Source organism: Syzygium oleosum, unplaced genomic scaffold, assembly GCF_021117445.2.
Source record: "Syzygium oleosum isolate NSW1041296 unplaced genomic scaffold, Sole_v2.1 Sole_v2.37, whole genome shotgun sequence".
NCBI classification, from domain to species: Eukaryota; Viridiplantae; Streptophyta; class Magnoliopsida; order Myrtales; family Myrtaceae; genus Syzygium; species Syzygium oleosum.
Genome location: NW_026607521.1, coordinates 770,069 through 795,742, shown reverse-complemented (window position 1 = coordinate 795,742; position 25,674 = coordinate 770,069). Strand labels below are relative to the sequence as shown.

General features: G+C 42.8%; 4 protein-coding genes across 4 annotated transcripts; 1 reads left to right on the top strand and 3 right to left on the bottom strand.

Moving 5' to 3' along the window:
* Nucleotides 1-1,042: 1,042 nt before the first annotated feature.
* On the bottom strand, nucleotides 1,043-3,627 carry LOC115688592 (uncharacterized). Its single transcript, XM_030614453.2, has 5 exons — nucleotides 3,444-3,627; nucleotides 2,471-2,662; nucleotides 1,995-2,093; nucleotides 1,758-1,909; nucleotides 1,043-1,557 (listed from the first exon to the last, which is right to left on the bottom strand). The coding sequence occupies exons 2-5, from the start codon at nucleotides 2,639-2,641 to the stop codon at nucleotides 1,170-1,172; spliced, it is 810 nt and encodes a 269-aa protein (XP_030470313.1). The 5' UTR covers nucleotides 2,642-2,662; nucleotides 3,444-3,627; the 3' UTR covers nucleotides 1,043-1,169.
* A 1,382-nt stretch (nucleotides 3,628-5,009) lies between these two features.
* On the top strand, nucleotides 5,010-5,678 carry LOC130135702 (uncharacterized). Its single transcript, XM_056305295.1, has 2 exons — nucleotides 5,010-5,289; nucleotides 5,503-5,678. Exons 1-2 carry the CDS (start codon nucleotides 5,010-5,012, stop codon nucleotides 5,523-5,525), a joined length of 303 nt encoding a protein of 100 aa, XP_056161270.1. The 3' UTR covers nucleotides 5,526-5,678.
* Nucleotides 5,679-8,387: 2,709 nt separating this feature from the next.
* Nucleotides 8,388-12,285, bottom strand: LOC115688571 (probable fructokinase-1). Its single transcript, XM_030614415.2, has 4 exons — nucleotides 11,828-12,285; nucleotides 9,834-10,166; nucleotides 8,843-8,959; nucleotides 8,388-8,736 (listed from the first exon to the last, which is right to left on the bottom strand). Exons 1-4 carry the CDS (start codon nucleotides 12,242-12,244, stop codon nucleotides 8,605-8,607), a joined length of 999 nt encoding a protein of 332 aa, XP_030470275.1. The 5' UTR covers nucleotides 12,245-12,285; the 3' UTR covers nucleotides 8,388-8,604.
* A 4,774-nt stretch (nucleotides 12,286-17,059) lies between these two features.
* Nucleotides 17,060-19,780, bottom strand: LOC115688573 (probable fructokinase-4). Its single transcript, XM_056305520.1, has 3 exons — nucleotides 18,631-19,780; nucleotides 17,751-17,871; nucleotides 17,060-17,637 (listed from the first exon to the last, which is right to left on the bottom strand). Exons 1-3 carry the CDS (start codon nucleotides 18,892-18,894, stop codon nucleotides 17,510-17,512), a joined length of 513 nt encoding a protein of 170 aa, XP_056161495.1. The 5' UTR covers nucleotides 18,895-19,780; the 3' UTR covers nucleotides 17,060-17,509.
* Between the last annotated feature and the right edge of the window lie 5,894 nt (nucleotides 19,781-25,674).

The window sequence follows — 25,674 nt, the reverse complement described above, 5'->3', positions numbered from 1 at the left end:
GACCGCTCATCGCACCCTTCGGAAATAACATTGGATGGGCAAACCGTTACCATATGCTCACTCACCCTGAGGCATACCCTTTAAACAAGAGGAGGAATCATCAACATCAGGGATGCTTGGTCTCATGCAGCGTCTCCGAGTTTTGCCAAAAATTACAGCAGGAAGCTTCTCTTTACGATCGATTCCAAAATAATTTGAGGGCAAATGGAGACAATTCACCGTTGGATACATTGGCTAGCACGGGATATGGATTTGGAATAGGTCAGGACGGGAAAAGTAACTTCAAATCTATCCAACTCATTTTCAATTAGTGAATTTAACCAGTGTTCACATCGATTCAGCAACTTTATAGAACGAAAACTGTGTAATGTTTTCTAGTTTGTAATATTGTCATGTGATTAGGGACTTTCCAAATGGAGAAGTAACTATAGATCTATGAATTTAACAGCTCTTACATGAGGTTAGAAATTGTGCGAACAGAAATTTATATTGCATATTCAATGTGATCAATAGCTTATCAATGGGAAAAGTAACTTTAAACCAATTATACACCAGTAACTTCTACGAATGGTTGGCGTCAAAAGTATCAGTAGCATCTATTTTTCGGCCATATCCAAAAGCAAAAGGTAATGTTTTCAACACCTTAATTGCCAGTAACTTAGCATGAAAAGTTATTAACCAGTTAAGAAGATTACTTGCCAATCAGCAAAACGAGTTATCGGTTCTTGTAGCTTTTATTTGATCCAACGGTCCACATAATGGAGAAGGATTGAGATCTTTTTTTTTCTTCTAATTTGATTGAAGTGAGGAAAAGGCCCAAAAATAGCAAGACATAGATAGGCCTCAGGACCTCAGACCAGGCCAGGCAACACCAGTGGTTTAGATACACTGTTAATCAAGTCTGTCCTCCTTATTCCACCATTTAAGTGAATCTGTACTGATAAGAAATCGGAACCACTAGTCCAAAACAGAGATGAAACATCATAATTGCCGTGTTCGGAGAGGTTGTTATTTAGTCTTTTTGCCAACACTGCAATAAATCTTGCATGATCAATAACCGACGTCAACAAATTAAATTTAAGAGGGGCAAAAAAGAAGCCAACTGTACAAAACTCTTCAAAAATGCTACACAATGGACTCTTTCCTGTCGAAACATTACATGATTCAGTTCAGAAAAGCCAGTTGAGACTAATATTGCCAAGCCATAAGAAAAGTGGGAACTGTGCGAAAGCAATGAAGAGCAAGAGGTAGTGCAGCCTACTTGTATCGCAACTTCTCACCTCCGAAGTAAGCACTCTCTTCATCGTCTTTACCAAGAAAATGCCCATACACAAGCAGGCCAATGGCATCACAACAAAGTACGCGTATCTTAAGATGATTTTCCCGATAATAGACAAGCAAAGCCCCGCGAACGTGTACCCAGCATATGCCACGATGTCCAGCAAAGGTGGCTCGACACCACCCAGAGAAAGCAATGTGACTTTCAGCAACATTACTTGCAGAGACCAGCCAAGCAATCCTTTGACAAACAGCCATTGCAATGCTTCTGGACTAAACCTGAAAATAATCCCTTATTAATGTCTACCAAGAAGCTTGGGCAATACGAATTATCAGTACAAAGCAAGCTGAAATGCTAGCATTATTTGCGTGAAAGCAATTATGAGAGATCCGGAAAATAACTCGTCTTCAAAGACAAATTGAGGATGTCTGAGAAACAGAAGTATGCAAACTTCAACATCAGAAAAGGCAATACATACTGGCCCTGAAGTCCCAACAATAAGCCAGCAAGAACAATATAGGTGCCAAAAGCCATGAATGGGATGTACAAGTCCGGCGCGTTGATATCATAGATAGGGGGTTTGTATGAGAGCCTTCCTCCCACGGGTTCCGTTATTCGTGTCCAGTGACCCTGAAGAAAGGAATACACAAAGCAGATTGATGAAAGGACGAGCAAGAGTTACTAATGACGACTGCCCAATGAAGACATCACTTACTCTGTGAAGGAACGGGAATAAAACCACCTTCAACTTGTTCCTCACGTACTGATCATTTACTTGAAAATAGTACTGGGGATCAGACAGGTACCTACTAATCTGCTTGCACAGAAAGCAAAATCCAAAAGACGCCAAGTGATACTCGTCAGATAAAAATGCACATATGAAAATTAGGAGGTTCCAGAAGAATAGTCTACTACATCAAGAATTTCATCTCAGCTATGCATAAGTCTACATACTATATATATCCTGTGATAGAGAACAGAAGACCAGAACCGTCCTTCAAATCAACGATACACAATGAAAAGTTTTGATTTGAGCAACTCAAGAGCTTCCTTCTTGCTGTTATTGCAATCCACTCAAAACACAGGACTACCAGTTCCAGGCATCATTCAATGAAAAGAACAAAAATTCATATGTAGCTCAAAAGGCGAGTAACAACTATAAAGGGTATAACTTATCAGCGCAGTACTCACATTGCTTTGTACATACTCAGAGCTTGATCCCAAAAATTTCTCTCCATATGCACCCAGGCCGCCTCGAATAAGTCCAGAACTAGCTCCGTAAAGTGCATCTTCAAATGGGTGAGGCTGAGAACGTGTCGGTGGCCTAGGCGCCCCAGGCTGCAGCTGCGGATTGTTGTACATAGCTGCAGAAGAGGCAGCACACTGCACAACTACAAAAAATTCAATTAACCTGTGCCCATGCAAATGTTTCTCACAAAATAGACGTAACTAGTTTATTAAAAAGGGGCCTTAGGTAAACAATCGCTACGATTCAAATCCACATAAAGAGGTTATCTATTCTTTTTTTGGGTATAAGTTACTTGGTTTCCTAATTCATATGCGGCGAAAACTATGCCGAAAAAAAGTCGAATTTCACTTCCTCAATCAGTTTGCCAATTACGCGCGGATCATTCGAATGCTTTGACCCTTTTTCCCCTTAGGCCTACATGTCATGAGATTTCGCAGATTAATGGGCAAAGAAGCAGCCGGCATGATGTACCATCACGCAAGCATCGCTGCACCGAATTCATCATCTGACCAAAAAAAGATAAATCAAGTACGGAAACGACATATCCCTCATCGACTAACAAGAAAGGATCTTGCCAAACAATCATACGAACCCCCTCTATAAGCACGACGGACAAACAGCTTTCGACAGCTTCTTCCATTGCTAAAGAGTGTTTCGCCACTACCAGAACCCACCCTAAACCATAACCAAACCAAGCAAAACAAAGTGGGACATGAACCCAGGCAAAATCAAAAGGATACCAAGCCGCCCCCTAGAAAAGCAACAGGAACTGGAGGACCATCCAATCCACTGAACTCAAACCCTCCCCATCAAAAGCCAACTCAATTCCACCCCAATCAATCAACAGATGCACAAAAGCAACCGCGATCATAAAAAGAAACACGCGCGCGCGCGCGCGCGCACAGCTGATCCGACCTGAACGGAGACGGAACTGCACTAGACGGAATCTCGATCGACGCGGAACTTCGGCGAGCCGCTCCGATGACGATCGAGGCGGGAACTTCCGAACGCCGATCGATGCGGCGGTCCGATTGGCCGGCGTGAAAAAGCTCGGGCGGGAGAGAACGAACGCGTCAAGGGAGGGGGAAGGAAGAAGAAGAAGAAGAAGAAGACGACGACGCCGACGACGAGGGGGGAAGGGGAATTTGCCGGGAAGCTAGCACGAGCCGTGCACGTGCACCGCCATCGATCATCTTTTACTTTGCGCGCCATCATCCGCCCAATCAGAGGCTGACAGGTGGACCTAAACGCGCCCCTTCGTATGTGAACGAAAATAAAAAATAAAAAAATGTTAAACCCGTTCGCCCTATCCCCCAAAAAAAAGGCACTTTCTTATTTTCTTTCTAAAATTGGAAAACGAAAAAATAAATCTCCACAATATTATATACGTATTAATGTATATGATTTCACCCATCACAGACTTTCCGTATTTTTCACCTATACTTTATTGCGTAATGAAACTGAAAAAAATATGTAGTAATGTGTTGCAACTCATGGTGATTAATGCAAATAAATCCATTTCGTAATTTCGCCTCCTCACTTCGCAATTATTGAAGTGGCAAATCACAGACCCAAAAAAGCTAAAAAAGTAACGCAAATAGCAAAATATCGTCATGGTTAGAGTACAAATTCTTAAAGAAAATCAGCAAACGAAAATAACGCATTAAGCAGAGCGTCCATGAGCTGACTATTTAGAGAATTTTCTCTGATTTTTTTTCTGCAATATAACTATGCTGATTATTTTGCTATTTTTTTTTTGTATGCAAAAAGGGTTGAAGGTAATTAACGGAGGGCATAACTTGCGTTAGCTAACGGAGGGAGAGAATTTTACCCGTGCCAATTTAACGGCAGCTAACAGAGACCGTAATTTCAGGCAAGCTTCGAGTTAGCTACCAGCCCCAGGCGAGCTCAAGCCTCGCCCAAGGCCGGCGAGGCTTGAGCTCGCTAGATTCCGGCAAGCTTAGAGCTCACCGGAGGTCGTCGCAGTAGCCGATCGACCTCGGGCAAGCTCGACCTCACTTGTGGCTGGTCGCCGGCCGTCACGGTGGCCGGCGACCGGCCAAGGAAGAAGCTAAAAGAAAAGAAAAGAAAAGGAAAGGAAAAAATATGTAAAAAACAAAAATTAATTTTAAAAAATATGGATCTTGTTTGATAATTTTTCCCATAAGATTTTCCTTACCAAATAACGGATAATACTTTCCGGATCTTTTTCATGATTCAATTGAACATCAGAAAATTCCTCGAAAATGTTTTTCAGAAATGGTATATTTTCCGCTAGACAAACGGACCCTTAAGTAAATCAAAACATTAATTTTGAATTTGTCCGAATAAGAAACTTATTAATGATTTGGATATCTTCAAGGAGCCTGATCTTTTCTTTCCTTAAGCTTCATTGTGTATAAGTTCCTACCCATCCTCACATTTCTCTGCTACAAATTTCCCTCTTACTTCACTAGCCTGTGACAACCAAAAAAACTTAAGATGGGGATTCTAGGCTTGAAGAGGCTGGCGCTGGCGGTGGCCGCGTCAATTATTTTCGCGCTGTTCGCTGCGCAATTCGCGCAGAGCGATCGCTGCAGCGACTACATCATTCGCATGTGCAATTTAGACTGTGCCGGCGTCAAGCCTTTTTATCCGTGTTACAAGCAGTGCTTGCGCCGCCAAACGTGTCCTCCCGACGCCGCCGCCGCCGCCGTCGGAACCGGCCTCCTCGACTCCGCTATTCCGGGCAGCGCCCACAAGTCCACCGCCTTCAATTCTGGTAATACAACCAATCTTATCTCGAAAGAAGCTTTATTAGATTAAGCTTATTCGTTACCAAATTAATGTTCCAAAATTTTTTCTATTTTACTCACCTTAATTTCATATTTAAGCACATGAAATATCTTTTGTTTTGTTCATCTTGTCCAGATTTATTAAATTTTATACATTACGGTTTGGTTTTTCTTTTCTTTTCTATTGTCAAATTTTGCAGATCCGATGAAGCTTAAAGATTGAGCAAAGGCCATGCTGCAAAGTGCAAAGGATTGCCAAGCGAGTTATTACGCTCCAGGATTTGTAATAAACAATTGCCAGCATTAATGTATAATTTTCGCAAAATAATGTGATTATTGTGATGGACCAGATTACCTAATGGATATTCTTTTTTTTCCCTAATATCCTAAAATGGCTATTTTGTCAATATAACGTGCCATTTATAAAGGGATACTTTAAAATGGCGATTTTGTCAATCTTATGATTTTTAAATTATGTATCTTATTTTGTAGGCTACTGCAAAATGGCGATTCTGTAGATTTCATAGTTTTAAATAGCACCTGTTTGATAAGGTGGCAAAAGAAAAGGTTGTAAAGGGAATTTTCGTGAATAATATGGGAGATTCGATGCCATAATTAACATCGTCGTAAAGATGTTATATGGAAGATTTCCTCCTGATGTCGGCCGGTCGACGTTCCGCTCTTCTGGCATTGTCCATGCAATGCCCCACAAGTCCGCGGGCTTAAAACCCGGTATCATATCTTAATCTTAGAGTGAGCGTGTTTCGTGGAAAATGAAATGATTTGTAAAACATTTTCCTAAATTTGATCGCTTGAATCACGGACAAAAATGAATGAACGAAAAATATTTTTACCATCCATGATATTGTGTAGACATAAAAATTGTTGTTAATAACGAAACTATTATTCATTGACTAACTATTTCAAGTGATACAAGCGATCGTTTTTTTCCAAATCATTCATTTCCCGCAAAACAGACGGAGCCCGGATTATCAAATTTGACCTAGCTCATCGCAATCAAATCTTAGGCGGCACTAATTTCCTTGTATCGATATTGTTTCCTCTTCTTGCACGTATTATCTCTGGAAAATTTGCATGAATTATCTCTTGAAAATTTGTGTTTATACCATAAAATGTTTCGACAGATGGGGAATTGGTTCAATCTTCTTTATCAATCATCATCATACATGCGTTATGGAAGTTATAAATAACGTATTTTTTTTTTTTTGGCAAGAGAAGTAATTCGAAACTCCCAAACGTATAGGGCAATCTTCAATGCAATCATAAATGCATTGATCTTTTCCAGCTCTCCCTTCACCTATATAAAAAGATTTTGGGATCTCCAAGGTCCAGCACAATCTTCAACAAGCCCCTAAATAAAAAAGACCATAAAAAGCGAAAAAATATATATAAAAAAAAGATCCCCTCTCTTTCCAGAATAATGGACGCTACTTCTTCAATAAGGTCCGTGTTGAAGCTCGTCGTGGTCTCCTTCATAGCGTTTGTGGCGTCCGTGACCCCCGGAGCCACGGCGTTTCCGATCTGTTGCGCCCGCGACCATAAGTGCTGCCACCGAGCCCAAGAGGCGGAGTTCGAGTAATGACGCGGCACTATATTCTCTATTAAATTAAATAAAGGGTTATCGGCTTTTTTTTATTTTTATTTTTTTCCATCATTGAATATGTGTGGGGGGAGGGGGTGATTACCGTAATCCCTTTGAGCATGTCGCTCTAGTCATGTCTCTTTAATAATAACTGGTTCTTCGAATCCCGCGCAATGCCTGGGTTTGAAACTTCGATTATTCTCGTTTTGGTTTTGATGCTATGATTCGGTAAAGCTAAACAAATTGCGACGAATTATATATATTTTGTCGAAATTCACTCGGGCGAAAAAGATATGGTAGTTCGAAATGCATTTGTGTTCCTTGGACATGTTCTTTTAATTCGTGATGCGATTCGGTATAAAATTAAATAAACACACAAATTAATGCTCTCGTATTTATCATTTGCGGATATTTGCAAATTGCATTAGAAATGCTATTTCTGTTTCTCGTGCAACAAGTGAAGCCCTCCTATATCTTAAGGAATTTCAATTTTCTTTGATTTCCTAAAATATCCTAAGGACAACATCAATAGCTATAAATACAGAGAAGAAAATCGAAATATCCTTTTTAAACTTAACTGCCAAGAACCCACCAACTTCCTTGGCATACAACATTAGGAATTTTCTTGGCTTCGTTGGCATACCCCTCAAATTCCCAATCAAGCTTAGTGATTCATCATAACCTCATTCCATAAGGTAATGGTCGATGGAAACATTTTTCGAATCGTTTACATAAAAACCGCGAAATGAGCGCACACTTGAATCATAGTATACTTTACCTTATATTATACCACATCGCATGTTTTCAACTTTTATGCGGGATGAGAACCAATAAATCAATACCCAATATTAACTGTTCTGCTTCCAAGAACAATTACACATTTAACCCACGCAATAAAATGGCTCGGGAGCTAGTCGAAACTAGAAGGCGCTCCGGCCCGCGCTAAAATGGTCTGCGACAGCAATCGACCATACTCGATACAACTTAACTTTGATGGTCCCTAGATTGATAGCTTTGTATTTAAATGCATGTCTTCTAATGGTAAGTAAATTCAAATGAATAGATAAAATAAAAAAAAAAGAAGGCCAACGTGTAGATGACGGGGCGTGGGGTAGAAGTTAGGTAGGGGCGCGTTTGGCGTTGCAGGTGGCTGTGTTAATGCTTTCATGCATGTTCAAAGCCAAAGCCAAAACCAAAACCAAAACCATTCACGGGCGTCCCTACACAACTCCCCCCTAGTCTCTTCCTGCCCACTTGACATAATATTAATAATAAAACCACGTTTTCATCTTTACAGGAGATCTCGCGGACACCAGATTTAGCTATAGTGGATTTCAAGAGACTACCAAACAGCCAACCACATTCGAATTGAATAAAAAGTAAAAGGAAAAGAGGAAAGACCAACGACATCATCAGTGATGGCTCTGCGCCCCACTTAGAAACAAAGGTAAAAAGTTAGACAAGACAAAGGGTGCTGCTAGCTGCTGCTCAAACCCAAAAATTTATTAGGATTATTTATATATCTTAAGAAAGCAAGGAGTCTTTGCGACCATATGCGGGAGGAGGAAAGGGGAAAACAGGAGCGGAAAAGTTAAAAAAGACTCTTCAATTGGAAATGCAAGAAAGAAAGCAAGCAAGCAACTAGAGAAACTAGCGAGAAGAAAATCGAGAATGGAAGAATTGGAGTTGTCTGGATGCTTTAGTTCGCGCCTCCAATCAAGCTAAGGGCATCGGCCTCGGCCGGGAGGGCAGGGATCGCTCCCTTCTTGGTGGTGGTGATGGCTCCGCACGCGTTGGCAAACTTCAGGACTTTCCTCAGTCTTCCTTCGTCCTGCAAATCGACCATCAGTACATTATCCAACAAATCCGATGATTATAAAAGGAGTACATCATAATAGTAAGCAAGCATTGTTCCGGAAATGTAGTACGATCCCTACTTCGAGAATGGAGTGGTCGTCCACAATGTTGCAGAGGAGTGCCCCGACGAAGGAATCACCAGCACCAGTCGTGTCCACCGTGTTGACGTGGAAGGCGTCTACAGCTCCATGGAAATTCTGAATTTCGGCGGAAACAAAAAAAAAAAAGTTAGTAATCGGATAATTTTTAATTTTTCCAGAACAGATCAATTTCCAATTCCGTAGCTAAGGAGTAAATGCATACGACTTTATAGCTCCGGTAACAATTCAAGGACTTCTTACCAAGTAATCTGTTTCAGCAACTTTATAATTTTTTTTCTATTTCTACTTTCGTTAGGCAAGATGAAGCTCAGCAGAATAAAATAAAGAAGGGGTGGACAGGAGGAGAAGGACAGATACAAAACTACAATCACACAACAGACAGTGAGTGCACGGCTTCAATCCACAGTTGGCTGCACGAGACATAATTAATTTCAAGCCGACTCCGACCAAATCCAAGAATGGTCATACCAACCTATCCACCCACCCCAACAACAGAATAGGACATCTAAGTAAGGTGTTGTATCACATAGGGACATTATTTCAACTTTTCTTATAACTCTCACTGTAAAAATATCGGTTGGAAACCAAATTTTCCTGCATCACTAAGCAAGATTGCCAACAGCAACTGCTAAAACAAAGTTGTCTGCACATTGATAACACAGAAAGAAAAGTCCACATGCTTCCTGTTGCATATTCCAATGCCGCTACTACGAAATTTGACCGAAAGACAACGGCCCAATTTAAATATAATATGTGAACCAATTGTAACAGGATGATTTGTCTAAAAATGGGCTTGATCTATTGTTTCAATTGCTAGACTTTCTTTTTACTCTCTCTACACCAGACCAACCTCCCACATAAAGTAAGAGGTGCATAATAACGTAGTTAGTTGTAGCTGCCACTAAGGAGCACAACAAAAAGTCAATAGTTTTGCAAAGAGAAGACAAGTAGGAATTTCAGATCCACTGACCTTGGTGTAGTATCTACAACCATTCTCACCCAAAGTGACAAGGAGAAGCTTCAAGTTGGGGTGCCACAGTGACATTGCAGATTCATCATCAATCTTGTCACTCCCTGTGAGGAACTCCAACTCAACATCACTCACTTTAATGAGATCTGCCTTGTCCCAAATGCTCATGATCTGCTCACGAGCATACTCAGGCGATGGCCACAATGGTAGTCTGAGGTTCGGATCATAGGAGAGCAGAGCCCCAGCGTCTCTGGCAACTTGCATTGCTTTAAGATGGGCTGATCTGCATGGCTCCACAATCAAACTGATGGATCCATAATGAAAGACTTTCCCCTATAGAGAAACAAAAGTTAGATTGAGGGTTTCTGGTCAATCAAAATTACCCTCGCTAAACTTTTCCAAAGTCATAATACATATACAAAGACAGGTGATATATGAGTCAATACATGAAGCATGCCAATCTCATCTTCAAGAAATTTTTTACAATTACAGGGGCTTCTGACTCTAGCTAGTTTTGCCATGCAAAGTATGTTTCTTAAACTTCTGTCTTCCGCAGAATCTAAGGACTGAAGTGAAGTTAGCGGACGACAACAGGTTATCAAAAGAATTATCTTTGAAGGTGGGATGGCAACTTTTAGCTCCAAAGAGAGAATAGAAGTGGTAAATATCACAATCGTACCGCAAAAGCATAAAAAAGAACAATAAAATACTAATGCTGACAACAATGAATTGTGATCCTAAGGAAAATACAAAAGTCACAACAACGTTTACGGGCAAAAGGCTCACGAACCCAAATAAGTCAGATAACCAGTCCTAATAAGGGTGCCAACAGCAGGTAATCTTCAAGGCATGTATTCCTTCATGCGCTCATCCAAACTCAACATTGAATTTTTGTTTGGTATCACGATGACTACTACGCTGTTCATTAATGATAGTACTGATCCACCTGACTCATCACATTAGTTTTTCAATGGAAACCAAAGTCCTGGAATCCTTGCTTGAACACAGCCGGGGCTGAGAATTATCAGATCAGGGAGCCAAATCTCAAACGCATAGATCAACACTCTTATTCTCATATTACCTGATTATCCAACCAAAAAAAAAAAAAAATCACGCCTTTGACTCGATTAGAAGTTCTGAGAATTACCCCTTGGTTAAATATTACCGAGAAATCTTTTACTATAGAATTTAAAAAGAAAAGCTTCATCCTTTATGACGACGAACCAGTTCATTTACAGACAAAAAGGGGCGCGGGAGGCGTGGTCAAAAACGCAGCGCCGCCTGAAGTTCAGGAAAAGCCAACCAAAAGTCAAAGCTTGACCGAGAAGAACCGTGCGCGATCCGACGCACAAGGTTTCGTCGCACGCGTGACCCAAAACAAATCCCCCAAAATATTCGCCATTGACGATGGACATACAAAATATCCAATCCGGGAGCCAAGATCACATCGCCCGCTGCATGTCCAATTCCAACTATGTTTCGACCAAAAATAAAGATAAATTCCAACTATTTATCGGAAAAAACCTCATTTCTATAAAAATAAAAATGGCAAGAGGATAAAAATCTCGGCCGAAACGAATCATCCGGGGCCCACAATGGCCCCGCGAGAGCGGGGAAGGGATCATTCACCGGCGGGTCCCACCCGAAATGCCGTCACGCGACCTGCACGTGAGACCACAACAGTCGAAGACGACGAGACCTCAACAAAGATCCACGCACCACACACAGACACACACACACACAGATCTGATGGAATCTCAAGGAAAGGAAGAAGAAAATCCGCCAATGCGGAAGCCCCGATTCCAGCCGTCGGATCCACTCGCGGCGACGTGTTCCGATCGCAAGGGACGAGCCACGTGACGGCGAGCCCCGGATTCCGAGACTCGAAGCTCGATCCCCGCGCGAAACGGAGGGGACGAGCGAAGGAGAAGAGCAGCGGAAGGACGATCGAGATCGATGGATCGGTAGTGCAGGAAGAGGTTCGAAGCACTTACAGATCTGATCAGCTCGAGGTTGAGCTCCTCGGGCTTCAGCAGCATATCGGCGCTCGGGTTCCGGTAGAACATGAACTCGCGCTCCCCGTCGGCGCGGAGCGTGACGAAGGCCAGCGCGGTCCGTGCCCCCTGGTCGAAGTTGATGCCGTCGCCGTTGACCCCGTTCTGCTTCAGGATCCCGGCCAGCATGTGGCCGAACTCGTCGTCCCCGAGCTTGCCGACGAAGGCGGACCTGCCGCCGAGCCGGGTGACGGCGATCGCCACGTTGGCGGGGGCTCCACCGGGGGCCTTGAGGAACCCCGGCGCCTCCGCCAGGGAGACCCCGGAGACGGTCGGGACGAAGTCGATCAGCATCTCGCCGAAGCTCACGATGAGGCCCTGGCCGGCGCCGGGCTGGCCATTGCCGTGGGAAGCCATGGGGATCGCACCGGGGGACGGGGGAAGGGGTAGGGTTTTTGCAGGGGAGGAGGGGGAAGGACGGAGGATGAGAGAGAAAGCGCGGGGGTGGGGCAACTGTTTGTAGAGAGAGAAAGGGAGAGGAGAGAGAGAAGGGAGAGGAGGGATTCGAGGCGTATTTATAGCGGGGGGAAGAGGGAGAGGTAGTTGAGTCGAGTCGAGTCGGGAGGTTAGACGACGACGACGACGACGACGAAAAGCCAGAAAAAAGCAACGTTCTGAGGTAAAAAAAATAAGGAGATAAATTCTCTGGATTATCTTAAATTCAAAATATTATTGGATAAATACAAATAGATCGAGCCTATATCTAATCCAATTTCGGATTATTATTAGACGGCTTCGCCATTTTTTTAAAAATAAAAAAATCGACCCGAAATTACGAAAATTTGGGAGGAATTTTGCCGAAAGGATAATTAAATAAGAAAAAACCAACTTACCCGATCATGACCGTAAACAGCAAGGCGACTTTTTGACGTGACAAAATAAACAACCTAAAATGGAGAAATTTTGGAGAATTATTAATGTTGCGAGGTTGTTGCATTGCACGTGTCTTGATGGAGACGTGAGAACCCAGCGGGATTGCGAAAGAGATTTTGTGATAAGCTTCAACCGCATTTCAAGGTTCGAATTAATTTGGGGTGATTTTCATCTTTTTACTCTCTCCTTTTTCAAATTCAGCAGGGCATGCATTTTGACCTTTATTTTTTTCGATGTGTCGGATTTAAAATCTCTAAAAATGTTATTGCCGCCATAATATGTAGATCCGCGTATATCTTTTTTTTTATTTTATAATTTCTTGAAATTTTGGATGATATTTTGAAGTTTGATGGGGAAAGGGGGAAAATATTTGCTTTTGACATTTTAGAAGCCCGAACAAGCAAATACATCGGAATGAAATTACATTTCCAATAATAGTTTTCATATGAATCTAGCTGCATCTGGTTATAAGATTGTCACGTGTGTCTTTGTTTAGTTGTGGTCACCAAAAATTCAATAGTTTCAATTATTAAAAATCCAATCGAATTCAATCCATGACCGATTAAAGTGTCACATGTGACCTCAAATCAAAAGCTGAAGGACTCTCATATGCCTTGAAGCCTCAACTTTGTAAGATTCAATTATCAAGATAATACATCGTACGAATAATTTTAAACAATTAAGGAAACTACGAGAAACCTTTATTGAATCAGAATATATGGCTTACATTCTTAAATGTCATCCTTGCTCGATGACTGCATTTGAATACAAAGGTCTTAATGGCACTTAAATGAAATGAGAAGGGAAGTAAAAAGCTTACGAGGCACGATTGGAAAGTTTGAAAACATGTGTTGGAATTAGGAAGCCTAATCTATTCGTGTTTGAAACTCCTTCGTTAATGTTGAGAGAAGCTTGAGGATAAGTTTGTTTGTCGTTTACTTTGACACGTCCTATATCTTTAACGAGTCATTCCATAATACATCACGATCTTTCCTTGCTGGTAATCTTTAAGGTTGCGTTTGATAATCAGAATAGGATACAATTTATCTTATGCCGTGTTTAATTCATGCCCAAGATAGGATAAAGTCGGATATAGTCTGACTAAAGATATCTCAAAGGGGGAGGTGTGATAAAAATGGATAGGATTTTTTATATTCATTGTATAAACGCTATTTTTCTCAAATGACAAACTTCTTAAGTTGATAAAATTAAAATAATAATCAAATATCAATAATATTTAAATTCTAATATGAAAAAATAAAATTAAAAAAATAACAATAATTTTCATTTTTAGTTTAGGTCAAAGCTCCACGAAAACAGCGAAAGAGTTGAAGCTACTTCTCCCCCTGAGCTTTCTATTTCATGTCAAAAGTCCATGATAGCAGCAAGAGAGTTGAAACTTATCCTCCGTAAATATGTGGTTCACTTTAAATTTTTAGGAAAGTGGCAAGAGAGTCGGAGTAATATACTTTTCGGAATCGCAAAGATGAATAATCATGTTTTCTTTCTCTTATTAGATTTAATATTCGTTGGCTGATCTACCTCTTTGATGTTACTATAGCTCATTTACATTTCTTGTTATAGTGAACTCGTGGCTTTAGAATGCTTCAATGAGCTCCTTTGCCGTTTAAAATTTAGATCTTGAAGTAATCATAAACCGATCGATGGAGGTTATCTCCATTTATTCATTTTTGTAGTTTCATTGGTAGTAAAACACGAGAGATTCTTACAATCTCTATTTGTACATCCTCAGGTTTATTTATATTTATATGCCGTTTATACCGAACAATGAATATGATAGGATATAAAAATGTCTGGCTTTTTTATTATCTCGATTCATTAAACAACGGATATGACATAGTAAAGTCCCTGGATTCTTTATCATATCATATCCAGTCTTATTCAAGTTAAAAATCTAAATAACTAAACACAGCCTAACGGTCTCTTCATTTGCCCATCACTCTGGAAATGATAAGTAATCGCTTCCAACCTTACCTTATGGTTATCCTTTGGTCAATGGGTCCGTCTTAACTCAATCTTCAACTTCCCTTAATGTTCCGAGTTGATCAGAGGTCACTGCACGTCACGATCTTCACTGAAAAACTCTGCCTATCGAAAACTCAGGGTTAATTGGCTTTGTGGGCAATTGTATTTTCCATGACCTTTGTAATCGATGAGCTTGTCTAGACATTCTATCGAGTGGGTCTTATAGATTAAGTGTACTCTTATGGTCTGGCCCGTGCCATTAGTTTATTTATACAATTGGGCAGAGCTACAATTGGAAAAAGAAAAGTATCCTCAAGTATCTTATTTCCTATGTCTTGTTTGCAAAAAAATAGTGGAATATCAACCGTCGCACCATATGGTACGTGGTCGGGCGTTTGGTGAACTCAATTAAAGATTGAATAATAATGAGAAAAACAAATAAGTACTAAAAAAACAAAAAAATATCGTAGGACTACTATGCGTGACCACTGCATCGGTGGCCTCTTTGCCGAGGTGCTCAATCGGAACTCGCCGAGAGAGAGAGAGGTGATTGCCCGAAAACTTCACTGAAACCATGGCAATCGCTTCTCTGAGGTGCTCAATCAGAACTCACTATGAGCAAGAGAGAGAGTGTGTGTAAAGACCCGGTCAGACGAGGGCAGGAAGTAGTCATCGAGATTAGAGGGCTTACATAAAGAGCGGCTCCCGACAGACTTTTAAGATGGCGAAGGGAGCATAAATGAACCGAACTGTGCATCGAAAATGAGGTCATATATACGTGAAAATTAGAATTAACTCACGTAGGCTCGGTATAAAATGGGCCAAAGCGGACAATAACACAGTTAATTAATCTAGGGATGTCGGGGAGAGAGAGATTGTTAGGTGACCATAACACCTAATGGTGGTGGCTGTTGTTACTGTAGGCCTATCGAGCTTTGGCCGCTGCTCACTGTCAAATTAGTTGCATATCAGAGAGTCGCATCTCAAGAAACAACTCAACCGCAATCTGTTCTCTCTCTTCTTCTTCTTTATCAATTACATATATATCTTGAACCTTCTTATCCAAATATAAAGAGGGGGATATCAATGATCACATCCACATCCACATTCACATTCCCTAAGGTTCAGAAGAGACGTGCAGGACTGTATTCGGGCCATCGTCCCAAAGCTTTATTCCATTCCACTTCCATGGCCGAACATCAGATAAGCTAAAGGCCATAAGATTCTCCTCCATGGAAAGACAGAAACCATTCCATCTTTTTCCTCGGCGAGAGAGTCGCAGATGCGACGTTGCTTGCGTGGAGGAGACGAATGAAGCTGACACACGAATCGAATCGATGAACACCCTTTGTCATATCGCCACCATATATGCAAGAATATTCATTTTTTGCTGCCCATCGAGTCATAAAAGTTTCCTCCATTCATATTGCTTTATTACTAAAACTGAGTAAGTATGGATAATCAGTACATGAGTTATAGTTGGTATTTTTTTATAAGACGAAAAGAAAAAAACAGGCCATAATTAAGACCCGACCTAAAGTTGGTGGCTCTTAAGGGAAATGAACCAATGTATATATGTTGTTTCCATAGTAATTACTTATTTCCACAATAATATGGCGACTTAATCATATGATCTTATCGATGCACAATTTAGCCAAGCTTTCCGGGACTGTCCGCATATTTTCGAGATTGTCCCAATATTCTCCCACTTGGCCCGATTAAAATTTAATACATTAATTATTATGCTCGCTTGATGACAATAAACAAATACTTATAATGTCCCTCAGAAAACCATACTATGATAAATTGTTTAATGTGAGTTATGGCGGTTCTGTACTATTTATGCATAATACTTCCTTCCAATATACTACAACACTTATAGGGTTCATGAGAGATATATAATCATGTGGGCTAGTACCACAAAAAACTCCAAATTGAGATAGCTGTGAAACATTTATCCCAAACTAATTTTCATATCACAAAAAAATCCTAAACCAGTGTTTGTGTTACATAAAATTCCAAACCGGTACACCGGTGTCACATTTATCTCAAACTAATTACCAAAATCTTGAAAATCTGCTAAATTCCCTAATGTTCTTTTTACACAACAATTGATTTGGGAATAAACGTGGCAACGTGTACTAGTTTGAGATTTTTGGTGATTTTAATTTTTATAATTTCATTATAGTCAGCAATAATGTCTCATAAAGACTTTCCTGTTGATTTAAAATAAATTATGTGTACACAACTCAAAAGAAAACATGAAATGATTAATGTATGTCCGAAACACAACATAGAGCTCAGAGTCTCGACTAATCGTAAACCACCGACAATTTATTACAACCGTGACCCATCCCGAGAACATATATGTTCTTTAAATAACTTTTGTTCTAATCTACCAAACACTATAAAGAATCTGCCAACATTCCGTTAAATTAATAAGATATCGACTTTTGTTGAGATTTCAGAAGATCTGAAATTTTATGTTATGGTGGTTGTGTACATTTTATGCAGAACACACTAAAACTCCTGTTCGCAACCTCGACCGCGACCGCGACTGCAGCCGGTTTATACATGCACGCGATGGCGATTGATCCCAAGGAGTATTGGGATCATTAGGAGGACCAAGCACACCCCTGTGCCAATCATCCTGCGGTAGTTGGACGACCCTCCGCCTACAGCAAGAGCAGATTCAAAGTTACCGCCTGGAGAGCAAAAAGAGAGAAGTCGAAAAATGGAGGAATTGGAATTTGTCCGAATGGTTTAGTTCGCGCCTTCAATCAAGCTGAGGATGTCGGGCTCGGTCGGGAGGGCAGGGATCGCTCCCTTCTCGGTGGTGGTGATGGCTCCACACGCGTTCGCAAACTTCAGGACCTTCCTCAGTCTTCCTCCTTCGTCCTGCAAGCCGACGAAATCGATACGTTATCCAACAGATCTGATGATTATTGAAGGGAGCAACGTCAGAATAGCAAGCAAGCATTGTCCAGGGAATGTAGTTCAATACGTACTTTGAGGATGGAGCGGTCATCGACGATCTTGCAGAGGAGTGCCCCGACGAAGGCATCGCCGGCACCGGTTGCGTCGACAGTGTTGACACGGAATGAGTCTACTGCTCCACGAAAATCCTAAATTTAAGGCAATGTTAGTGGTCAGGTGAATATAATCTTTCCAGAACGGATCAATTTCCTTCCCCTTAGCCAAGGACCGTATAAATAAGACTTCATAGCTCCTGCAACAATTCATCTTCCGGCAACTTTTCGTTCTTCTTCTATGAAGCTCAGCAGAATACAACGGAGTGGAGAGGAGGAGAAAGACAGATACAAAACCACGATCACACCATCAGACAGCGAGGGTGCGGCTTCAATCCACAGTTGGCGGCACTAGACATAATAAATTCAAGCAAATCCAAGATTTGGTCATGCCAACCGATCCACCCACCCCCAACAACAGAATAGGACACCCAAGTAAGGCGTTGTATCATATAGGGACATTGCATTTCTTATAATCCTCACTTTGACAGTGTCAGTTGGGAAACGAGATCTTCCTGCATCACCAAGCAAGATTGCCAACAGCAACTGCTAAAACACAGAAAGAGAAACTCCACATGCTTCGTGCTGCATATACCGATGATGCTACTACAAAACGTGAACCAAAGACGATGGCCCGATTCGAATTTTAAAATTTAGTGTTAAACCCTTTGGAACTAACATGATGATTTGTTAAAGAATGTGCTCGATCTTCCTTTCTACTCTCTCTTTACACCAGACCAACCACCCGACCACCCGCAAAAAGCAAGAGGTGCATAAAACAACATAATTAGTTGTAGCTGCCACTAAGGACTACAACAAGAAGTCAATGTTAGCAGGAATTCCAGATCCACTGACCTTGGTGTAGTATTTACTGCCCTTTTCACCCAAAGTGACAAGGAGAAGTTTCAATTTGGGGTGCCACAGCGACATTGCGGATTCGTCATCGATCTCACGGTTCCCCGTGAGGAACGCCAGCTCATCGTCGCTCACTTTAATGATGTCCGCCTTGTCCCAAATGCTCATGATCCGCTCGCGGGCCTCCTCGGGCGACGGCCACAACGGGAGCCTGAGGTTTGGATCGTAGGAGAGCAGAGCCCCGGCGTCTCTGGCAACCTGCATTGCTTTAAGATGGGCTGATCTGCATGGCTCGTCAATCAAACTGATGGATCCATTATGAAAGACTTTCCCCTGTTACGAAAACACACATCGAGATCATCAAATATCATCGCCATCACTAAGCTTTTCCAAAGTTGTAATACGAATATAAAGAAGGTGATATCTGAGTCCTGAGAATGGTGCCAAATCCTATTTTTATTTATTTTAATGATAATGGCAGAGGATAATAAAAATCTCTCGATAAAAGGAATCGCGCGACTTGCGTGTGAGATTATCACAACAGTCGAAAGACGGAACCTCGCCCTTGCCTCACCCCGACCGCGTTGCCTTCCTTCTCTCTCTTCTCGCTCGCGGCGCCAGAGTTGGACAGCTCCATCGTGGCACAAGCGATGAGCTCACCTCTTCTTCAGCCTCAACGAGGCTGCCGGGTTTTGAAGCTCGCGTGCACGCGATGCGAATGCTGCCAAGCGGAGTTGTCGCCGTAGAGCTTCCGAACCGAAGTTTTTGGAGACTGGACGGTGGTGGTCGGCGTCAAGGTGAATACGCAGAGCGGGAGCTGCCGACGTGGGCTATGGTCAAGGTTGCGGAGTCTGGCGATGCGTCGTCGTGCTTCGTGTTCTCTGGAACGACGATGAGGGAGAGGATGGCCCGGGCTTAGGGTTTCTGTGAGGTTGAGGTGTTTGTGTTTGTCGAGATTGGGTGTGAACTTATGAAGGTTCATGCAAATTGAAGCAGGTTTTGAGCTCTCCTTCTGTTTCATTGCTTCAATAACCTCAAGATTCGTCTCCAGAGGTAACAGAGGACTGGAAAAGAAATTTGATTAAGCTTGAATTTCGGCTTGCTTTGATTTTTAATGAACTGTAAATGCTCAGGAGATTTTGCTTGTTAATTTTCCAAGTAAATTGGGTCATCTTGTTGTGCACATCTTTGTTAACGGGACGCTGCAAGCACTGTGAGATTTTATAAGACCGTTGCTAAACGCGAAACTGTTAGAAAAGTTTAATTCCATAGATAAATTTCTAACACTTTCCTCGCACGTTGATTGGACTTTAGCCTCCGTCTAAAGGGTAGACAAATAAGCGGTTGGAAAGATTTTAACTCGAAACCTTTTATTATAATGTCATATTAAATTTTGTAGATCACTGCCTATTGTTGTAAAATCTTATTATTATTTAAATATTCTAGCAATCAATTCCTGATTTATGATGCGGTGCACAAGGAAGAAAAAGTAATTGAAGAGAGAGAACGAACGAGAATAATTTAGACACGTGGTGGGGATCAAAGAATGAAGTGGACTATGGCTTACGTGGCAGTCTAGGATCACTCAATATTTTCTCCACGTCACGGTGGACGATCCGGAGGTGGTGGCGGGGTGCACGACGGCTAGGGGTGTCAAATGGGTGGGTTGGGTCGAGTTTGGGTCGGGTCATAAATGGTCCGACCCAAACTGACCCATTAACCCGTTGATAAACCATTTATACGCAATGCAATTTTCTCCACTATCCATCAAAAAATTACAGCATCCAGCTGCCCATCCTACAAGACTATACAAAAAGCTCCAAACAAACAGCAACCTTATGGAGGAACATTAAGACAGTGAGTGGATGCAACAACAAATGAGACTTTCGGTGTAAAGTCAAATATGAGAGGAACATTTAAAACTAAAGAAAAACTACGAAAAAATAGCTCATCCAATGGAGGTTTTCCAGAAAATCCAGAAACCCAGTCCACCAACAATCGCTGTGACCACACCAATCAATGGGAATGACCCACATAACACCGAGCTCACGGCGCATTCGCACAAAAGAGCCGACAGAATTCAAGGATCGGCGAAGCAAAAGAAAGCAACTGTAGGGAAAAAGATCGAACATTCTCACCTCGACGAAATTGGTGAACTTGGGATCTCTATTGACCACCAACCGATGAACCTAGAAACCCAGCAACCCAGCGCCTCTGGTATAGATCGTAAGAGCTGAAGTTAGGAGTTAGGACCACAATTAAATTGGAAAGAAAGTGACAAACTAATAAAAAATAAGTTAAACATGTAAATAGTACGTATGTGTCACGGTCAAGAGGTTTTCTAACACCAAGGACCGTGACACATCGACGAAGACCCGTCCAAAACCCAATGGAGCTTCCGGAATTTTCCTAAGGACGGGCGAAACGGTAATTGTGCCGGGGTTCTAGAGAGTTCTCAGCATAAATGCCGGTAGTTGATAGCTCTCGGAATAAATGTCGGTAGGTGGTCGACGAGAACGATACGATCTCGGCCACTCGTCTAGAAATCGATCAATGGTTGTAATCCGAGGCCCTCTACTATATAAAGGGGTGTCCTCCTCCTCATTTGAAGTATCCAAACAACAAGAAGCATTTCCATTCTCTCCCAGAGCTTCTCTCTCTACGATCCGAGTGTCCGAGCGAGTGAGCGATCGGGAAAAAGGCTTGGCCTAGGCTTTCCAACGATCCAAGGAAGCCTAAGTCGCCGCACGGGTCGTTCCCAAACTATCTGCCCGTGACAAGTGGTATCAGAGCAAGTAAAGAGTCCATCCAAGGAGATCGAGGAGCACACCAATTGGTCGAGAGAATGTCAAACCAAGAACAACTCGCTTCGGTTGTTGTGGATGAAAGGGCTCCCAATGAATCGGTTCCCAATGAGCCGACTGCCCAACCAAAGACTCATGGAAAGTCCAAGAAAAGGGATGCTTCGTCGGACACCGTAGCCGCGGTCGATGAGAAGCTCACGAGAATGAGAACAGCAATGCTGGAATTCATCGAAGAACTCGATGAAGTTAAAGGGCGGATCAACGAGGTTGAAGAATCTCTCCGCCACGATTTCACAAACGTCGTCAATCGCACGACGGCCCCCTTATTCGATAGGGACGATGTCCTCGAAGCATCCATCGAGGCTCTAAAGCTTGAAGTCGTGGAGCTCAAAGAAGGCAACTCCTCCAAGGCCGAAGTCGAAGCTTTGAAGATGGAGGTGCAAGAGCTCAAGACCGAGCTTGTCCTATGCAAAGCAAGCATTGCGAACAGTGCATTGCCCATCCAAGCGGCACACAAGCTAGATGTGCCGAAGCCGAAAGAATTCAAAGGCAACCGGTCCGCCAAAGAGGTGGACAACTTCCTATGGAGCATGGAACAATACTTCGACGCCATTGGAATTCAAGAAGACTTGGCCAAGGTACGAACCGCTTCTATGTTCCTAGTCGATAATGCCATACTTTGGTGGCGAAATAGATGTGATGAGACAAAGCGAGGCGCCGATCCCATCACTACTTGGGATGGATTTGTCGAGGAGTTTCGGGATTATTTCTTCCCCGAGTATGCTCAACAAGAAGCCCGTAGCAAGCTCCATCGCCTTGAGCAACGAGGCACGGTCCGAGAGTACGTGAAGGAATTCACCGAGCTCAAACTCCAAATTCCCAACCTTGGGGAGGAGGAGGCTCTCGGGGCGTTTATGGATGGATTGAAGCCATGGGCACTACTCGAGCTCAAACGAAGGGACGTCCGAAGCCTCTCGCGAGCACTAGTCGTGGCCGAGTCTCTCGCCGACTTCACCAAGGAGGCCCCAAAGACAAGAGGGAGCGGGTGGAGATCGGATCGCCACCATGATGAAGAAGAAGACCAAGCTGTCCGTGGCCGAAAGGACTCGGATAGAAGTCCCAATCATGGCCGAAAAGACCATGGTGGACGTGAGAAGACATGGGGAGAAGGAATGTCCAAGTCAAGCGATCCCAAGTGGAATCGACCCCAAGGAGACTACAAGGGCAAGTTTGATACTCCACCACCGTCTCCGTGCTTCATTTGCAACGGTCCTCATTGGACACAAAAGTGCCTGAAGAAAAGTAGAATCAATGCCATTCTTGCCGTAGAAGAGGATGAAGAGACGAAGCAAGAAAAGGAGAAACGCGAGGTGCGACTTGGGACCGTGAAGGCTTTCAACTCAATCAACTCCGTGAAGGACAAAGCTCCGCCAAAGGAGAAGCCGGCACATTCACACCTCTCATTCATTGAGGTCAAGGTACGTGGCGTACCCCTCCTTGCCTTGGTCGATACGGGTGCTACGAGCTTGTTTTTGTCAAATGAGGCGGCCAAACACTTGGGACTTCACGTGGAACCAATTCGTAATCGTTATAAGACCCCCAATTCTGAAGAGATATCAGGCATAGGCGTGGCCAAAGATGTGGAACTCCAAGTCGGTACTTGGGAAGGCAAACTCCCGTTCGAGGTAATTCCTCTCGACGACTATGATCTCATTCTAGGCATGGAATTTTTCGATGCTGCAAGAGCCATGATAGACCTGAGGAGCAACATGATCATCATCACCGACTCGGAGTGCCCATCCATGATTCCAATGATTACTGGAGTAACCGAAGCCAAAGTCTTCTCCACGATCCGACGAATAAACAAAGAACCAAGAGTTGAGAAGTCCGTGCCCGAACTCCGCACCAAGCCAAAGCCGAAGGTGGATCATCCCCTTCAACACAACATGCCGATCCATGTCCTATTCCCGGAGGTGACAAACTTGCCGACCAACATGGAGGAACCCAAACCAAAGGAGCCAAATACTCGACAAACCGAGAAGCCGAAGGCCAAGAAGTCTCGGAAGAGTCGAAAGCGCTCCAAGAAGCCAACAAACAACCCCAAGCCAAGAGCTCCGAGGACGTCGCTCGAATGGGTGGGGGAGAATGTCACGGTCAAGAGGTTTTCTAACACCAAGGACCGTGACACATCGACGAAGACCCGTCCAAAACCCAATGGAGCTTCCGGAATTTTCCCAAGAACGGGCGAGAAGGTAATTGTGCCGGGGTTCTAGAGAGTTCTCGGCATAAATGCCGGTAGTTGATAGCTCTCGGAATAAATGTCGGTAGGTGGTCGACGAGAACGATACGATCTCGGCCACTCGTCTAGAAATCGATCAATGGTTGTAATCCGAGGCCCTCTACTATATAAAGGGGTGTCATCCTCCTCATTTGAAGTATCCAAACAACAAGAAGCATTTACATTCTCTCCCAGAGCTTCTCTCTCTAGATTCTCTCTCTACGATCCGAGTGTCCGAGCGAGTGAGCGATCGGGAAAAAGGCTTGGCCTAGGCTTTCCAACGATCCAAGGAAGCCTAAGTCGCCGCACGGGTCGTTCCCAAACTATCGGCCCGTGACATATGCATCTTAGACAAAACAACCTAATCAAGACCTATTTTTCCTAATCATTTATTTAATTTTTTAGTTTATCTTATATATATATTTTTCATTTTTTCAGACCACCATGAAGTTCAATTTTTTTTCCCTTTCCTTTTGAACCTTTTATTTATCTTACTCTCACGCCCAAACACAAATTCAGCCTATCAAGGTTGAGACTCTTCGGGAATGGACTCAAAAGTGAACATCAATTAGATTTAAGCAGACAAAGATGATCTCAGTCGGATTCGTATTTATACTAACACGACTCAGGCATTTCAACAAACACTTAATGTGCATTCGCTTAAATGGCAGCATGCAGCAATGAGACAGTGAGAATCACAACCCAATAAATCAGCACGAGATCATCAAGCCTGAATCGACAGTTATTGATATAATCTCAGACGAGAACAATTTTCGTGCTAGCAACAACAAGGAGCGATCGAATGATGTTCTGAACTTGCACGCTCAACGAAAGCTGGAAAGGTCGAAGGCTCCAAGTTGTGGAAGGTTTGAAGAAATTCTCCTTGGGTTCAATAAACTCGAGTTCATCGATGGTCCTAACTCCTAACTTCAGCGACAGAATTCAAGGATCGGCGAAGCAAAAGCAAGCAATTGTAGGGAAAAAGATCGAACATTCTCACCTCGATGAAATTGGTGAACTTGGGATCTCTATTAGTTTGTGGGATCTCTAGTTCGTCATCGGAGGAGCGAACTTCGTGAGCACATACTAGAGGCGCTTGGGACGGTAGGAGTCGAGGCGGTGGTGGCGGAGTCGTAGGCTCAGATGGTCCTCAGGAATTTAGTGGCGATCGGAGGGATTTAGCCGCAAGAAACGGAGTTTAGGGTTTGCGCGGAGTGCAGGACGGGCGATAATGAGTCGTCGGAGAACCTCGGCTTTGACGGAGATGGGCGGTGCACCGGAGAGGGGCGGCGCAAAGTTGGCGATAGCGGCGGAGGTGGCTGCGAAGAAGACGGAGAGAAGATCGTGAAGCGAGAGGGAGACATCAGCCAGGCTTTTCATAATGGGTTATCAAATGGGTCGTAAATGGGTTCACAATATACCCATTTAAGACCCATCTATTTTGGCCTTCTTTTGTTTGAAACCCATTAAGGCTGATCTGGAAAAAAAAGAATGACTCATTAGCGACCCATTTAAACAAACGTGGGTTCATAAATGGGTTCTGGACCCATTTGACAGGTCTACGGGGGAGATGAACGAAGCCGACACACGAATCGAATCAAGGAATAACCTTTTTCGCCTCGCCACATTTCTTTTCATTAGTTTAGCACCGAATCTTGAGGAAACCCTTTGCTTTTTTAATCCTGCCAATTGCATGGAAAAGTGTAAGAATAATAAGTTGTTGCTTTATCACAAAGCGAAGTTATATTCTAGAGCTTACTTTGCACATAGTATTCGTTTAACTATGCACATCACCAAATATAAGAATCCGAAGTTTCGTAAATGATGCGTAACGAAATGGCTCGGTTAAAGATGTATCTTACTTCGTTGCCCGGTAGTATTAGGGTGCGTTTGGTAATATTTCTGTTCCTGGGAGAAATGGGTAGTTTTTATGAGATCAAAAAAGATTTGAGTTAGAATTTG